The sequence below is a fragment of the Manacus vitellinus genome, unplaced genomic scaffold, assembly GCF_001715985.3.
Source record: "Manacus vitellinus isolate BGI_N305 unplaced genomic scaffold, ASM171598v3 scaffold_47_pilon, whole genome shotgun sequence".
Classification (NCBI taxonomy): Eukaryota; Metazoa; Chordata; class Aves; order Passeriformes; family Pipridae; genus Manacus; species Manacus vitellinus.
The window spans coordinates 5844500-5862826 of record NW_021940585.1 but is presented as its reverse complement, the minus strand read 5'-3'; the positions used below and the strand labels follow the sequence as shown (position 1 = coordinate 5862826).

General features: G+C 51.0%; 2 protein-coding genes across 4 annotated transcripts in view; one reads left to right on the top strand and one right to left on the bottom strand.

The window, feature by feature from the left end:
- Positions 1–5286, bottom strand: part of ANKS1A (ankyrin repeat and sterile alpha motif domain containing 1A) — a 58659-nt gene extending 53373 nt beyond the window's left edge. Inside the window, exons 1-3 of one of the 3 annotated variants that reach the window (XM_018079730.2) lie at positions 5209–5286; positions 4303–4459; positions 2382–2444 (exon numbers count right to left, since the gene is read on the bottom strand). The gene's annotated coding sequence lies outside the window, so the exon portion shown is untranslated. Of the gene's footprint in view, positions 1–2381; positions 2445–4302; positions 4460–5208 lie in introns of those variants that run through there. The other 2 variants (XM_018079731.1, XM_018079729.1) reach the window with 2 other exon arrangements.
- A 1559-nt stretch (positions 5287–6845) lies between these two features.
- TAF11 (TATA-box binding protein associated factor 11) overlaps positions 6846–18327 on the top strand; it is a 14392-nt gene continuing 2910 nt past the window's right edge. The window contains exon 1 of the mRNA XM_029962516.1: positions 6846–6889. Within this exon, the coding sequence (XP_029818376.1) occupies positions 6846–6889 (44 nt within the window). The remainder of the gene's footprint in view (positions 6890–18327) is intronic.

Here is an 18327-nt window from a genome sequence, read left to right as displayed (position 1 = left end):
AAACCAGAGTGGAGCCTGAGCAGTGAGCAGGAGCACTCAGACGTACAGATTTATCGGAGATGGAAAAGGAAAATTCCATTCCAGCAGCCAGAAGGCACATGGCTTCAAATTTCAGAACTACTTAGAAAAAGAGAGCACTCAGGAGGGCCCAGGGGCTGCATTCCTGCAGGAATCCTCACATCCCCCAGCTCACAGTCAGGGGAGAGGAGCTGGGCACACACGATGGCCTTCTGCAGATCACAAATGGGACACAAGCAGGAATGGCTTTGCTTCCATATGGGCTCCACCACAGTTTCCAGGCCCTGGTAAGGAGATACCACTCACCACACACAGCCCTGCTGCTCCTCCTCACGTGCTATAATGGAGAATCCAGAGCCCCTTAAAGTGCACCCGGCCATGCATCTGTCCTGCAACCTCCATCCTGCACCCCTGCCCTGCACCCTCCATCCTGCACTCCTGCCCTGCACCCCTGCCCTGCACCCTCCATCCTGCACCCCCTACTTCCAACACACTGGGAGAAGTTCTGACTGAGCAAAGGGAGACTTGGTCAAATAAGGGAAAGTTTTCTGACCTGCAAAGATCTGAAGGGTCAAATAAACTGCCAGAGTCCACGGAGCTGCCCCTCTCTGAGTTTTCTGAGAAGCTGCTGAGTAAACACTGATCAGGAATGGTTTAGGGAGACCTGATCCTACCCAGGGCTGGGGAAAGTGGCTGCACAACCCTCTGCTCCCACCCAACCTACTTCTAAGACTGCTTTGTAGGATTTCTGTTGGTGTCTGCATGTCCAGCTGAGTCCTGCCCTAATGACAACCTGTTGTTTGGCTGCTCCAGTGCACTGAGAAAACCCGAAGGTCTGTGACAAGTACGACTCCACACGCTCCTCACCTGGGCAGGAACTGGTGCAAAGCTGGTCAGAACTTGTGATGAACCCAACGACTGTGCATAAATCATCTCTCTCCTTAAAACCAAAGGAAAGGTTGCCAAAATCTTGCCTTGCTCTAGAGAGCACCTCAGCCATTGTGAACACTGAACCAAGGCTTTAAATAATGCACTTCTCCACAGTATAAAATCCAAACTAGAATACTTTGTAAACAAAAATCCACAGGAAAGGGATCTCACTGGAGATCCCTTCACATTCCTTCTTCATTCAACATCCCAGTGCTGGAGAGTGTAAGATTTTACTTGGTTATATTGACAATGTTTCTGGAAGCTTCTTTCAGGCAACTGAACTGCTTAACTATGATGTTTCCACGGAAGACATTTGTTGGTGAAAAATTCCATCTGGATTTTTGTAAAAATCCCCAATTCAGATAAGCTTTATGGGAAAATGTTTGGGTTCAGAGGGTGGGCATTGGGTACTGCCTGAAAAAGGACTCTGCAAAACCACACCTAACTCCCAGCAAGTGCAGGAACTCTGGCTGTGTGTTTCTAAGGCCCTGCAATCAAACAGAAGGAAAAAAAAAAAAACAACTTTGAGAGACAGAAATCTGCCATGGATGGCTTGATCCAAAATAAGTGACTGGAAGCAGCTGTGGTACAGTGGCTCATGGCAGAGGTGTCTCAGGACAGAGCAGCAGAGTGTTTGCCATCCCTGGCTTGCAGCTTCACTAGAAATAAAACTGAAAAAGGGTGTCTGAGAAAACACCACCAGGAACTCGATCTGTTTCCTCAACAGCTCAGGCTCAGCACATCACACAAGCCAATGTTGTGCTTTTTGTAGCTCAACAACTAAAAACAAGAGAGGAGCAAAACAGGCCAGAAAACAGGAACAGGAAACCAGGGCTGAAGGGTCAGACAACACCACAGACTGAACATCAAAATAGAGAGACTGACGCAATAAGCAGGACATGGAGGACTTGGGAAGGGAGGCAGGAATGTCACTGCCTTCCCTTCTCCCCACCACCACCACAGGGATTAACTGTCCATTCAAATAACACACACAGCATTATGCATTTGGTAGGAGAAAAGGCATAAAAATTCACTCCAAACAGCCCACAGAGAAAATGCATCCATGGTTAAGCAGGGAAAAAAATTCCTTCTCTTTGCATTTATCAGCAACATCAGCACATGAAACAAAACCTAAAACATTTAATTGAAGTAGCATTACCTTTGGGAAGTCATCCAGCCCAATCAAGCAAACTGACCATCACCACGAGTCCTACAAGGCTAAGCAAGGAAGGAGCCCCCAGGAAAGTAAGGAAAAGCTTCCCTTTAATTATGTTTCTATAACTGCTTTGAAGAGAGAAACCCACAGTAAATAAATGGTCCCATTTTCCTTCTCCCCCAAGCAGCTGCAAAGTGAACAGGTATTATTGCACCTGGAATCACGGAGTGCAGCTTGGAGTGATGATGCAGTGAAATGCTGACAGCAAAGTACACACCTTGGCATTGATATATGGGTCAAAGGGGCCGTACTTTTTGAGTTCTTTGATCTCAAGAGCATTCTACAAAAAGGAAGAGGAAAAAGAAAAAAATGTGATAATGAAATGGGTGAGATACAGCAACAAAGCAATGGGTGACTCCAAGGGGTGGAACACCAGAACACAGCATCTTGTTCCAGTCAGAGCCACGACCAGCAAAAGCCATTCCAGCTGGGATTGCTGTAACCTGGACCCCTGTGCAGTGCATGGACAAGGCTCCAAGTACAGGCAGCACAGGCTCCTCAGCTGACTTCTCTCATTTAACAAGGTTCCTACTAAATAGACATTAATGAAACATTACCTGGAAGGATCACACTAAGCTTTGGGTCTTTTGCAAAGGTCTCCTCTCTATCTGCCCTACTCAGAGCAGAACATTTACACTTCAGGGCCCTCAGGCAACTCTTATCAGATTGATTGTGAAAGGCTACCTGAACTCAAACCTCTGTAACCTGACCGAGTGCCTGCAGCTGTGCCTGGAGACGTGATTAACCACAGCCCCAAGCTGGAAAACTACCACCAGAGACATTAAAACACACATTCCTCATTATTCCTGCCTGACTGAGGAGTGTAGGAAATGAGATTTTTCATTCCTGCTGCTTTAGCAGCATTTAGGCCTGGGGCAGCCTGGTGCATCGAGCTACCTGTCCTAGGAAGCTGCAGTGTGGCACTTGGGTCCCCATAAAGTGCAGCTGGAAGCAGGACTGGGACTCTTAAACCTGACTATGAAGGGAGTTTGCTCTCCTCAGCTTCTGAAAAAGTGCACACATAGAGCAAACAAGCAGCAGGGACTCCCAGTTCCCAGCTGCTCACCCTGACTGTGACAATTTGCTGAACTCAAGCCACGGGTGCCTGACCTACCTGGGAATTACCTTCGGAATGAATGGTCAGGTTTAGCCTTGTGCTACTAAGGCAGGCAAACCTATTTTGGTTTACTCCTCTCCTCCTGATGCACACCTGAGTGGGCTGGGAGCTGATTCACAGGGATATCAGATGTTCCTGCCTTAGGGACAGGACAACCAGGGCCCATTGCATCTTCAAGCCCCTGATTTAGGCCTGTGACTGTTTGCCAGGCTCACCCAGCGACAAGGTCAGTGACCCTGCTCAGCTGGCCTCAGAAAACGAGTTCCCTTAAACAAAACCATGAAACAAGAGAAGTATTTGGGTCTTCCAGCAGTAGCATTCTAGAGGTTCTCTGGAACTGTAAGGTCCCTCTGATGTGCACGGGACAGTTTCAGGGGAGCCAGTCCTCTGGAGTGGACAGAGCTATCTCACACCCCTCATTCCCTCTGCACCCCAGACCAAAACTATCAGCTTGACAAATGGAAGAAATCCAAGAGGCTTTTTTTCTTGCCCGATTGAGAAAACAATTCTTTAAGATTAAGCTAAGGATTTATCTGGGGGCAAGTAGGGTTAAAATTATCTTAGAACTTACAAATTAGTGAACTGGAGCAAGTGCCAGAGACAAGCCAGGAGAGCAGCTAAGAGAGCACGGCCAAACAGAGACTAAACAAAGTTGCCTTGATTAGTTCCCAAAGGAGGGAGCCAATGGATCTTCTGCAGAACTAGAAACCTGCTCAGCTATCCAGCAACTGAAAAGAAAACTATGGGTTAGTTTTAGAAGCCCAGAAGCAGGAGAACACTTCCTAGGTGTTGAGAAGTTCTCATATTTATGTGTCTGTCTATAAAACTTAAATACCTTTCTCATCCTACCACTAACTCAGAACTGAAGGTATTGCTTTAGGCAGTGCCCCTCTTATCCCACCAGCAAACAGGACCTTATAACCATTGCTGCTGGTTTGGGAAGGGTCAGGAGTCAGCTGAAGGAGCCTCTCTCCATGCAAGGGCAGTGATTCAATGGTACATCAGAGAAAACCAGGCAGACCTGCTCATTCACTTTGGTGTGCGAAGGGCCTTGGTGGATGAGGAGCTTCACTATGTCGGCGTCTCCCTTCCAGGCTGCCAGGTGCAGGGGGTAGCAGCCCTTGCAGTCTGCCACATTGGTGAGGGCGTCGTTCCTCAGCAGAACTTCCACAACGTCCCTGCAGGAGAAGGGAACTTGAGTCTAAGACACTCAGTTCTTGTTTCACAGCTTACATTCTGTATTGCATGAAAAGTGAGTCTGAACAGAATATTTGAGATCCTCCTGAAATATGATTTTAAAGTGTTCCTATTAAATGCCACCCAAAAAAACAAAAAAAAAGAGAAATAAATATTGATGAGATGAGCTCAGAAAAGATCCACGTTGCCTCCATGCTAATGGAGCTGAACAGGGGCTGAAGTCAGCCACAAGCCTCTGCTGCAAAGTGAATTGCATCAGCACAGTGAAGGTGAATAAAGATTTTAACTCTATTCCATTTCTCAATACCTTCAGCAGCAATGAATAACACGAGATCCACCACGGTAAAGACTGGACTTACTTCCAAATGTGATGTGCACACAAGGCAACTCTAAGTGGTGCAGGCCCAGTCCACCCTGGACACCAGACAGACTGCAGGGACTGTCACAGGGAGTCCCTTTCACATGGTGTTACAGCTTATCCAAATTGCTTTGAAATAAAAGGGTGGTTGGTTGAAAACCTCAATGTTTTGCCAAATATTTCAAGGTGTAAGATCACATTGTGCAGCAGCCAAAGCAGTGCATTCTCCATTTCCCCTGAAGATGGAGTAGTGCTGCAGCACCAGCACTCACCAGCGCCATGGAAGTGACAAGTGAATGAACGACACAGAACCGTGGCCTGGAAAGCACAAAACATCCATCCCCCGTGAGCAAAGATGGGAGCAGGACTCACTTGTGGCCGTTGAGAGCAGCGTGGTGCAGTGGGGTGTATCCAGTGCTGTCAACGCAGTTCACATTGGGCCCTCTCCAGATGCTGCAATACAGAAAATGGACATGGAACACTTAGGCAAACACCAAGCAGGGACAGGGCAAGGACAGGGTCAGCAGAGCTCTCACACTACAGTGGGTATCTGGGCAGCTGTGGTCAGGAGCAGTCACGTGGAGCACAGAGTCGAGCTGAGGGGTCAGTGCCGCAGCACACACCGGCACAGGGACTCACTCCTCTGCTTTACCAGACCCTCCTGGTTTCCAGTCAGAGCTCCCACTCCCACACATCCTTCAGCCATACTTGTGCTTGCCAAAAAGCATCTTCAGAGGAACATGTGCCTATTAGAGTGAACCACAAGAGACCACAAACCATCGATGCACTGCTAATTCACACCCCGCTGAAGAATTCCAGTGGCTCTGGGAAACTCTCTTCCCTCCATGGCAAGAGTCACAAGCGGGGGCTGTAAGTCAAAGACTGTGGGATATAGAGCCTGCTCTTGGTCAGCAGTGTGATTCCACACTAACTTCTCACTGTCCCAAAATCACTTCCATCTGTCAGCTGCTGGCAGTCTGTACAAAAGAGTAGGTGGTCTCCCAGCACTTCTGAGAGCATTCACTTCCCTCCCTTGTTCAAAAGTCAAGCACCACGGATTTAAGAATTAACCCTGCCGAGAATTACTCTTCCCCCCACCCCTGGAAGGTGTCCTGTTCACATCAGTGCAGAACAGTGTGAGTGAGGGGCTGGTGCTGCTCCTGACCTTGCTGTGAAAGGAGTGTGGTGTCTGCTGCCCCTCACCAGTGCCACCACCCTCTCCCAGAACAGGTAATGGAACTCAAACCATGCTCTTACAGGTAAACTGGAACTGCTCACCTTTCCTGATGAGGGCCCTCACCAGCACAACCCACCACCCATGTGCCAGTGTGCTTTACACTTCATCCTTCCAGGAACCCTTCCAGTGTTTATCACAAGCCCTGGCAATCTCCCTTGTGCCAACATAGTACTTTTTCCTGCACTGTCTTCTTTAGGGGTAAAACTTAATAGCCTTCAATTTCCAATTGAACTGGGTTCAAACCTATTAGAAGCAGACCTTTCCTGAGCAGTCCACTGTCTCCCCAGCACACAATCACTACGACCCATGTGGCTCAGAGGCTTCCTGCAATACCCATCATCACTGGGGGGCTGCTAGCCAGGAACACCTTGGTGCTACAGTGAGCAAAACCAGCAGGAAAGGCACCAAACCAGTGGGAATCTTGTGCAGACCGAGTGGAAATTCAGAAGGGAACGAAGCAACAGACTCACTCTAGAGCGTGTTCCATGGGAAATGGAAAGTCTGTCCCTGTTCCCTCTGAGTGACTCCTGACCCGCAGAGCATTATAAAAGGCTTTGCAGTCCTGAGATGGACATCAGCTCTGCTAGAGGAGAGGCAGCTAAGGGGAACCTTCATCCAAGAGGACAGGCAAGTGAGCCACAAAATCCAATTTGCAAAGGATCAGAGGCTTATCCCGAGGCATCCCGCACACCATCCCGCGCTCCGGGAGCAAACACAAGCCAACACACGCATGCAGTGCACCTCCAACACCAACAACAGGGGGTGCAGGACGATGGATGGCTTAAACCACGGCCAGAAGGTCAGTGAGACACCAGAGTGAGTGCAGGAGTGCCCTGCCCCATCCAGCTGTGCTGGCCTGAAGCACAAAGGGGACTGAGTAGTGCTCAGCTCCGGTTTGTTCCTGGCAGTGGGATCCTGCACTGTGGTTGCCCAAATAATTTATTGTTGGATTTAAAGTGGCAATTAATGGTTAGAACTCAAGCCAGAAAGCCTCGTGTGCCATCTGGAGCACTTCTAACACTGCACCTGCACTCCTTTGCTCGTCCATAACCTGGGCAGTGCCAGAGTCCCATGGTTTTACACATTAAACCAAGCTGTGTTTGGATGCTGAGCTCAAACTACTTCAGGGTGAACACAGGAAAAACCAGCAGCATTTAACACCAGCTTTTCTTTCAGCTGAAGTTATGAACCAAGGAAAACCAGGGTCAGTGGTGCAGTGGGCATAAAATGAGCCCTGTGCCCAAAGTGACCTACCCAGCAGGCCTGCAGACAGAGCCAGGACATCCGTCCCCATGGGAAGACATGCGTGTCCCCACGATAAAACACTTCCATAAACTTCCTTAGAAATCTTCAGGTCAATGCTTTAGAGTTAAATGCCAAGTTTACTAAAGGAGCTCAGAGAAGGAGGAAAGCTGGAGCCCAGGGGGGAGCTGGCCCAGCAGTGAGTGCTGGGTGCTGCAGAAACCAACTGCCAAGATATAAAAATATTTTAAAAAAATCTGCTGTGTCCTCTCCTACCCTTTGACCTTTTATTCCTGCAAATAAAGAAAGCTTTTATCAAAGAAAGGTCAAATCACCCAGAAGATCAGACTGGAAGGATCCAAGAGGAGAACTATTTATATGTGCAGTCAAGTACATCAGTCTCTCCCCTCCTCTTCCTCTCCAGCTCTGCCAGGAAGGCCAGAGTTCTCCTAAGGTATGGAAACAGAGAGCTGAGAGAAGAAGGTCATTCACACATCCCAGCTATCCACATCCATACAACTGCTGGATTCCTGCAGTGAAGGACCCTCACTTGGTATTTCCTGCTTACAGAGGGGAACACAAACAATCAAACACTTTGGGCAAGGCCTCAGAGTCAGAGAGCTGCTTATGTTTTCCTGAAGGGTGAGGAAGCCACTGCTGTTTCCACCCTGCCAATGGGAAGGGTCCAGCATGGTGGGACTCCCAATGGAGCAGGAACCCAACTCCCTGCTTGCCTCAACCACCGGATAATGCAACAGCCTTTCCAAAAATAAACAGCTGATGCAAGGCTGGAGAAGATTAAAGCAGAGTATTGCTGGGGCAAGGGAGAACGTGGCTGGATCACAAGTAATACTGTCTCAGCCCCTCTTGGCAGGTTTTGGGAAAGCCCAGGGAAAGCAGCCAGTCAGATTCCAGCTATTGGCTGCAAAGGAAGCCAAAGCTTCTGCACTCCTCAACTTCTTGGTCCAGATTTTCATTTGCTATAAGAAAAGCAGGTGGATTTCCCTCAAAGTTAAAGGATCATGAGCTCAAATACAGGATGCCAGAATGGATGGGGAAAAACAGGGACCTTAATATAGGCAGGGAATGTGGAAGTGACCCAGCTGACATTGCACAACACCACAGCCAGTGCAAGACCTACCCGAGGCACCCGGCGGTGAAGGCAGAGCCACTGACCAGGGACTCCAGTGAAAACCCTCAGGTTCAGTCCCACTTTGACTGAAGGCAGAGCCATGCCTGGCCCTCTGCACAGAACCAGACCCCAAGCTCCCACTTTATCAGCTCATTCTGAGTTAAACAGTTCTGAACAACGATCGCCAACAGCTCCAGCCTCGTTGCCCAACACCTACAGACAATTCAGCCAGCATAAGGTCAACAGTGCCCTGTGAGAAACAAGCACTTCCACCAGTGGAGACACACCATGCAGCAACCAACCCTCTGATGGCCAAATTGTCCCTTCTGCCATGGAATGGAGCAGAGTCACTCCTCATGTGCTGCGGGTGGCCAGGAGCAGGAAACCTGCACGGGTCTGCAAAGCCACTGCAGCCTGTGAAGGATCAGTTCAGGAGCTGAGAGGCAGAAGGTGAGCTCATCTGTTTCCCTCAGAACCAGCCTGCCATCTCCTACCCCTCATTTCCAGAGGGAGACTGTTCAGGTTGGTGCAGACTACAACAATCATACATTTAACCCTGGGCTTGCAGCTCACGCTAGAAAGGAACCCGACAGGGTTGGCATCACTAATAGAAACTCGTCCATCCAAGCTAAAAACTCCCCCAGGAAGAGGGCAGCCCTAGCCTTACAGATGGCTCCTGGCAGTGGAAATGCATTTATTTAATGTATGGTGGGAGGTGGCAGTGGGCTCTGTCACCCGCATTATGCAGTGGGGACAGAAAGGCCAGGTCAGGCGTGCAGGGTGTGCTACATCAGAGAACCCCTCTGAGCCAGAGCAAAGAAAGAGCTGCAGGACAGGAAAAATCCAGGTCTGGTTTGAGTGCATGTGCTGCCCTTTATTCTTAAAAGCATTACAGGCACTCTGCAATCCACTCCCATTAGAGAGCATTTGCAGCCGATGACAGGCCAGGGAACAGTCCCACACAACACAGGCTCATCACCAGGCCATGGCCAAACGAGCTTTGCTGGGAGAAGCGTAAAAAGTGTCAGTAGTGGAGTCAGGGAAAGCCAAGTCTCTGGGGAGGGGTCCAGGAGCTCTGGGGTGTGATGTGTGCAGGAGCATCCTCCTCTCCACACCCCGTCCAAGGGCAGCATGATGGTAAGAGAAGAGCAGGGAAAATGGGAAGGCAGCCACCCAACATGCAGATGGAAGGTTTGACAGGAAGCCCTGAAGCTGCCCTTCAAAGTAGGAAAGTGACCCCTAAGAGAGGACAGATTTGACAACATTTACCAAATGTTCACAAACCTCTCACTGAGGTTTACTAAATGCCAATTTTGCAGCCCATTCTCCTCTTTTGCATCTGACTAGATGGGGTTTGGAGGAGTAAGAGCAAAAGGAATCAAAACATTCGTGCAAAAATTCAATGAACTGAGCAATGTTATGAATGTGATAAACCAGCCTGGAGCTGGCAACATCCCAGATCTGCAAACAGGAATCAGAGCACTGCTCAGGGAAGCATTCCCTGCTCTCTGTTCGCAGCTCAGCTCTGCTCCACAGCACTGGAGAAGATGCCACTAACTGCAAGAAAATACAATACAAAAGAACTAGGTGCAGAGAAAATTAGCAGGACATGTGTAGATGGTGCAGACTTTCCCTTGGCCTTCCCTCCATCCAGCACTCCCAGAGAAACAGAGGAAGCTGCCTGGGCAGCCACAAATTCCTGATCAAAGCCACCAAGCAGCCGATGCTGCAGCACCGAGCTGATTACAGCTGGCAGCCTTGTACTGGGCTTTCCCTCCCCCGTCTCCTTTGTGAGATGATTTAACAAGCTGCAGAATCCCACGGGACATGTCAGTTAGCCAACAGCAATGGAGCATCGTGTCTGGAGTCATACATGTCCATCTGCACCGTTCCCTTCTGACAGGCACAAAGCTCTGAGCTTGGAGTAAAAATGTCACCAAAAGGAATTTACCCAGAAAAAAAAATCATGGCAGAGCATATTCCCTCCCTGCCCAGGAATGGATGTGCCACTTATGTGTTTTGGGATGGCAGGAAACGTGCCTCTGTGCTCACTGTCTGCTCTGCACAACGGCCACGTGGGCACTGTCAGACAACACCAATGGGATCAGAACAGCTCAAAGTTACTGTTTGTTTCCAGCGCTCTGTTTCCCAGAACAGAGGTCTGATCCAAAATTTGGGATTTCTAGCAGGAACCTTGCACCTGGAAGGGCATAGGGAAGGTGGACACTATTTAAACACAGACACCCTCCCCCTGGTGCAGGCTCAGACCTGCTCTGTACAGAAACAATAAACCCACGCCCATGTTCTCTCCATCTCAGTGCCAACAGGCTGCTCGAGGTGGCCACGTGCTGCTGCTCCCTGGGCCACCGTGGCTCCCTTTGTGTCACCCCAAACCCACTCCCGTCCCTTCAGCCTGGCTGCTGCCCAGCCCTGATGCCTGGAATGCTGAACTGCAGCGTGTCTGACCTGGGGTGGATGAGAAGCAGGTAAATAGGCCAAGTCAAGCAGAGCCAGAGAAGGAGACATTCAGGGACTGAATTACCCCTTCCCTACAGCAATTAAAAAGCAAATGCAATTATTTTGTAACAGCAACTGCATCCAGAGTGCACTTTTGCCTTAGGGAGACTGAAACCAGTGAGATGGAGACTCGCACGACATCCCCTTTGCCTTGTGCCATTGCTCAGATCAGCGACACAAGGGCTCTGAATCGGTGCTGGCACCACAGTGCCCACTGTTCCCACAGAGGGACCACGCACATGGGGACATTCCCACATCTCAGGAGGGACCCCCAGGCACTGGCCCTCACATCACACAGGCTGTGAAACACTGTTGTGAAACACTGCTGCGTTGGAGTAAAAGGAAATTAGTTGCTCTGATACTGAACACCAGAACAATGGGATGGGACACGAGGCCCTCGAGGAAGGGGACACGGGAGTGGAGAATTCAGAGCCACAACAAAGCTTCCACTGAAGCGTTTTGAGCAGACTTTGCCCTTGAACGCAGCCCACACCAGCAGCCCAGCAGCTCACCCACATGGCTCCATTTAAGCCTGTATCAAATCCCAGCTCCAGCTTAACCAGGAGTCCCTGAGGGCTAAAGAAAGACACAGCAAGGAGAGATTAACTGGCAACAGTGTGGGACGCAAACAAGGCACAGACATACCACCGACTCCAGAGACATTCCTTCTTGATGAGCTTTTTAATTGGGTGCCCAAAGAGCAAGTGACAGGGAAAGGAGAGCAAAGACAGCGAGGGAAGGAGGTAAAACAGAAGTTTTACACCCGCCACGGTGGCTCCAGTGGGAGCACAGGAGACACACCTGAGCAGTCAAAGAGCTCTGTGATCACTGTGATCAGCCCCTGCTCCTTCCTGGTATGTGCCATGCAAGCAGGGAAAGCATCAACTTACACACCAGTTCCTGAGAAAGCTCAGGAAAAGAAAGATGAAGATCAGAAAGGACATCCTTTTACTGCAGAAGCATCCGTGAAATCCAGTCCCTTACAGAACAGGAACAAGAGTGAATGGCCGAGGCAGGAAATTATTCCCAAATCCTGAGCTAGCTCCCAGAGAGTTGTCATTACTCATCTGCACTATCTACAGAGATAAGGCCAGAGCTGAGATCATGAGGCAGGCAGCCAAACAGAGCACAGGGAGTGTGACGGTCCTGCCCTGCTCCTGCTCCGAGAGCCCTGGGAAGAGCAGGGACTGATCCCTCAGAGCCGGCAGAGGCAGCTGTGCCAACCCTCAGTGCTGGGAAACTGAACCAGCAATGAACAGGCAGCACAGAGAGCTGTTCCTACACATTTCACAGTGCACCTGCAGCTTCCAGCCCTGCTTTCACCCACATGCCAGCTCTGACTTTGCCCATGATGACCAGCCGGTCTCAAACAGGTTTTTTCCTCACCTGGAAAAACCTCATTTTCTTTGGGGAACATACACAACATAAGACATTCCAAAACCCTTAAAATATTTCTGCCTACTTCTCTGCAAGCATAACAGACCCAGTTCTGAGCCTCTTCTCTGGTCAATACTGCCTTCCCAGCCAGGAGCTGCTTTCAGTGACAGGCCTGGGGAGCACCCCTGGATTCCTGCTTCAAACCTCAGTGGCCACCCAGCCTCTGGAATTGATTCTGTTCTCAAACCAGGCACTTTGCAATGCCAAACTTGAGAGGATTTCTCAATTAGGATGAGGCAAAAGTTGTTTCACCTAATTTCCAACCCACCTCAATATTACATTTGAAAGACCACCTATGACATCTTCAGCCTTGCTCGCCCCAGGATCTGCACAACGGCAGTCAATGGCATTAGATAGAAATCTAATGAGATAATATATTTACATAATATTTATGGCACTCACTCTCAGACAGGGTTTTGTTCTTGCGTCCTCAGTACGTGGCACTACAGACACTTCCTTTGAGCTGGAAAAAGCCTGAGGTTAATTTTTAAATCTAATTTCCCTTTAAAAGAAACCACGTGTTTAAATAACAAGGGAGGAGTGCAAATGTACCTGGGTTTACCAAACCTGAACACCAACTCAAGCTCAACTTCCCTTCAGCTGAATATCTCAGGCTCTTGCAGAGCACCCGGTAAAGCCAGGCACACACTCCTCCTGTAATTCCCTCAACACCCTGCTATGTTGGGTGTTCACACTGATTGTCACCTGAAATTCTCAGCAGCCACAAGAGATGGGACACGTCAGCAGGTTAAGCACTTACCTAAACACACAGTCCCAGCACTTGGCATCCTGCAGCCTCCCCAGCACTTAAGCAGCTCACCCTCACTAACCCTGGGGAAATAGCCACCTTACTACCCTGTGTGTGCCACAGCTGGTTCCAAACTCAAGCTCCTTATCCAGCAGTCTGGAAGCCCAACTGGATTTTCTTCCAGGATACAAAAAGAAACCCCTGCCCTGGTCCAAGCTGCTGTGCAGCATCCAGCTGTTCAGTTTGAGTTAAAGGGTAATTGAGAAAATTTAGCTCCACTATTCATCCAAACTTCTCAAATCTGAACATTTCTCATCAAGCCACGGCGACAAGACAAAGTAATTTCAGATTTAGGTTTAGAAATGTGCCCATGACACGATGGACACCCAGGCACCACATGCATCAATGCTCTAGCTGACCCTGAGCAGGGCATTCCCCCCCCATGAGGGTGCAGGAGCACAGTCCTTTGGGAAGCAGGACATGCAGAGCTCTGAGGACATCACACAGGCTCTTCAGGTTTTGTGTAGAAGAGGGCACATGCACACACTCCAGTGTTGTTCCAAAGGCAGCTCACACTTTGCTGTCCTGTCTCTAACTGAGCCTCTCTCCCTCTCCAGCCCCCCAAGCTCTCCTGTTGCCCACAGCCGGCCCAGGTGCACCCACATCTCCAGCGCTGTTTTCCTCCCTCCTGCAGACAGCAGCTGCACTCACTTCTCCAGTCGGTTGCTATAGAAACAAATCAATCCTCAACAGTTTTATTTTTACCAGTTTCTGTGAAATAGGATTTATCTCATTTCCATGACTAAGCTGTACTCCAGAGCGGCAGCTTTGGGATGGTGGCAGTGCCAGCTCAGCATCGGGCAGAGCTGGCGCTGCAGTGCCAAGAGGAAATGGCCATCACTCGTGTTCAGAGACACCTTCTCATCTCAAGGACACTTCACCTTGAAAGGATTCCCACAGCTGGAGCACGAGAGCACTCCACAGCTGCATCCGAGGAGCGGATGGCACAGCCTGGGAAAGGCAGAGTGGAGGTGTTGGCACACATTCTGTCTCCAGCCACCCAGGCAGCCCCTTGAGCACTGCCACAGGAGGGACTCAGCCTCCGGGAACTGCCTTCCCCTTGTCCAGGGGCAGCTGCCAGAGGCTTTCCCTCTGGTCTGGGGTGCATTTCCTCCCTTCTGTATCCCCTCTACTCTGTGTCACACCTTCCATGTATGTCTATGTTCTATCCTGCTTGTTTGTCCTTCTGTCTCATTGGAACAAAGCATTACCTCACAACATCCCCTCAGTGCACCCAAGTCTCACAAGCACCTGAGCACAAACCACCTGCTCAATCCTCACACTGTTCAGGATCCTCCAGCCAGCACTGGAGCCAGGCCTGAGCACGAGTAAATGCATGTCATGGATGTGTTTCACTGCTCCTCCCACAACGGGGCAGAGCACAAACTTTAAGTGAGCCCTGCAAATGCTCCTGGGAAGGTGTGTAACCTGACAACTGGAAAAACACCGGGAAGCCCCGTGTCTGGGCTCTGCTCCTGCCACCTCAGGACACTGTGACTGCTAACACACTGCACTCATCAGTGGGCAGCAGCTGCCTTGGTTCCAACATCCTCAACACAATCCGACCCACCTGACACTCCTCACCTGAGACTCTGACTCACCTCATATTCCTCACACCACATCTCAGCCCACAGCAACTCCCTCATGGAATATTTGAGGTAACCTCTACAAGCACATGGCTATTTCCAAAACCCAACTGGCACTTCAAAACACTCTCAAAGCAAGGCACAAAGTAAGCTTATGCGCCAGTGCACACCCGTGCCTGTGGCAGGAGCACGTCCAGCAGCCCCTGCTGGGTGTGCAATTACAGAGGGCTCTGGTGCACTCTATGGTGTGTGCACGGCAGGGCGTGGAGAGGAGACAGCCTGAAGTGGGTGAGATGCTTAATCACAGCAGCAGGAGAGGGACAGACCCAGTGCTGCCCAGTTCTGTGGGGATGCAGTGGGAGCAGCTCCCCTGTGATGCTGTGAACTATCAGCTGCACCAGAGCAAACACCAAACCCCTCTTTGTTTTAATACAACTCACTTTTCTGACTCCAAACCACCCTTGAATTGTCAGAACCCACTTCAAGTGTTCTGCCATCCCACCACGTCATTCCCTAAACCAACCAGACCCCCTCACCAGCAGCAACTGCAGCAAATGGGCTGGAACACAGGCTGTGGCTTCTGTGGAGCAGCACCCAACCCTTCCCACAACAGATGTGCACCCAAACTCCTCCTTCCCAGCAGAAGTGTCTCCTTGATACATTCCCAGAGGATTGCATAGCTCATCTAGGGCTCAGCAGCAGCCTCAGTTTCCCCTCCCAGCAACAAAGATCCAGGCTTTTCACAACAATAGTTAAAAATAAAAAGCTTTTTCTGCAGATTTGGCTTTAACACAACCCATCCCTCGCTGCTCCTGGCAAAACCTCCTGAATGCAGCCTGATAGCTCAGCCACAGATTATTTTGTTGTTTCCTGCCTTCAACTTCACAGTGAAGCACTAAAGAAACCCAAAGCAAATAAATCCAAATTCTGCAGCCTTGATGCAAAAGTGCCCCTGAAAATCCAAGAACCCTCATGGATTCACGGTGCATTTCTGATTTCTGGACTTGCTGCTGCTCATAAGCCCTAAGCTGCACTTGCATGCAGATTTTCCCTCTGGCTGCTCACTGGTCCTCACGTGGTGCCTTTGCCTGTGCTGTGGTCAGGTGTGGAGTTGAAGCAGCTGGGCACAGCCAAGGGGCTGGATCCAGCCCCCAGCACATCCCCAGGCCCTGCAGATCCCACGGCACAAGGGCTGATCCCGGGGCCACTGAGCCTCCCAAACCCTGGCAGACACCACCTCTTTGTGAGCCCACCATCTCTGGCAGACTCCAGACTCCCATCTCCTCCTCGTTCCCCCACCCCACCAGGGTTTGTCCCTGCCCGAAATCCTGAGTGTTACACCCTGCACCTTCCCCCCTCGGGAGAGACTTCCATTGTCTTTGCAATTACTGCTCCTGTGGCTTATCCCACTCCATCCTGTCCTGCTTCCTGCTCACCTGCAGCTGTAGGTGATTGGAGTCTGTGCATGGCTCCACACCCAGCGGGCTGGCTCGGCCTCACCACAGCCCGGACTGTGACAAAGTTCACATTTGCCTGATAACAGGCACGGTGGCAGCTCAGGTGATGTGATAAAACACCGCATTCCAAGGAATTTACTGCCAGGGGAATCTTCTACCACTTCATGGAGCAGCACTTGTTCTCTTTGGAAGAAAAATGGCCCAAACTGATGAGTGCTAGCTCAGAGCAAGCACCAGCTCAGCACCTACCAGGTGTAACGTGGGAATTCCAGGAAATGCCTGGTTTGTACCTCATCCAAAACTGTATCTTTGAGATGCCTGAAATGCTGCAGAACTGCCAGAAAAAGCTGAGACAGGCACTTCAGGACACATGGGCTTTGGGAACAGGTTGTCCAAACAGTGGGACTTAAAAAATAAAATAGGAACTAAATAGCGACATCCAAAGGAACCAAAATCGGGAGGAGGAAGGAACAAGGGAGCTCTGCCAGCCCAGCTGAGCATTCATGACCCTGCAGCAGGAATGAGCTCCGGGGGTGGAGGGCAGCTCAGCAGCTCCCATGTTGGGACAGATCCTTACAGACGGGAGGAGCCTCGGCAGGAGCAGGGATCAGCCCTGAGTAGGAGGGGGCAGCTGCCTGAGGAAGGGAAAACATGGAGCACACAGACCTGACCAAGGGCAGAGCTCTCCCCACAGCTGAGGGGGCAACACCCTACACTAGAAAAGCTCCCATGTTGTAGTGTTGGAAAGGTGAGGTTTCCTCCACCAAACACATCCCTAAAATTGATCTGTCCCAGCTGCTCCCTTGGGCCTCTCCTTGCAGGGACACTCAGCAGCTGCTTCTCATCCAAACCTCATCACAAGCTCCTCACCTGGAGTCACTTAACCCAGAGCCCAAGCCCAACAAAGGGTCAGGAGGTGGGAAACAATCCCAAAGCCCCTCAGTGGCAGCAGGTGCCACACAGCGAGTTAAGGACGCGCTGCCAGACCCGGAACTGCTGTCACAGAACACACAGAACACGCAGTGCAGGGAAAACAGCCTCGGGGCTGGGACTCGGGAGGGGAAAGGGACCATTGCAGTGTCCCCAACAGCCACGTCAGCGGACACGGGTGACAGCTGTGACAGGCACTGTCAGACATGTCTGTGCACAAAGCCACGGCCAGAGTCAAACAGCCCCACAGGCACCGTGGCCGTGGGGAAAGGGCCCCGTGTGGAGCTGGTGCAGCTCAGAGCGTGTGTAACCAGACCCTCGGCACTGACCCGAGCCCCCCGCCCGCACAGCCACCCCTTGAGGGGCTGCAGCAACTCCCTTCCCAAACCAGGGCTCAGAGCATTTAATGTATCCAAGGAGAAGGACACAGTCTGACCCAGAGGCACATTCACGTTTCAGAAACACAAACCTGTGCTCCAGGGCAGCTCTCCTGGCCGGGGCCTCTGCCCCAGACAGGGATCAGGCTATGACAAAGGGAAATCACATCAAATTTGGCCACAACCGGGCCAGTCACATCCCTCTCAAAAGTCAAGGTGTGTAGTGACAGTGGCACAAATCTCCTCCCCATGCTCCAGTACAAACCAGTTGCTCAGGGACCAGGAGCAGCAGCATTTCCAGCAGAGGCTGAAGTGGTACAAAGCTGTGGCTCCAGAAGCACAGCACTGAGTGGTTTCCTCAGCAGATGCCAAAAAAAGGGGACGAGAAAAAAAACTAAAAAAGGTCCAAAAGCTTCAAACCAGAGAATTGCACAGCGCAGGGCTGGGGACACCAAAGCCACTGAGGGAGATCCTCCAGAGCCGACCCCGACCCCACAGGGGGTCACCGGGAGGGTGCCCCAGCAGGGCCCGGACACCTCACCCAACACCCACAGCCGGCAGCTCTCCCACCGCGGGACCCCCCGCACGTCCTGGGCTGCACCCAGAACCCTCCAGACGCACCACAGCTCCCCAGTCACACCAGTCGGAGCGCCCGCACAGCCGCGCTTCGGTCCCGGGGCAGTAGGACACCCCTGGGCAGCGCCAGCCCTGGCAGTGCCAGCTCCAAACAGACAGACAGACAGCCGCCCTCCCCTCCTGGCCCACCGG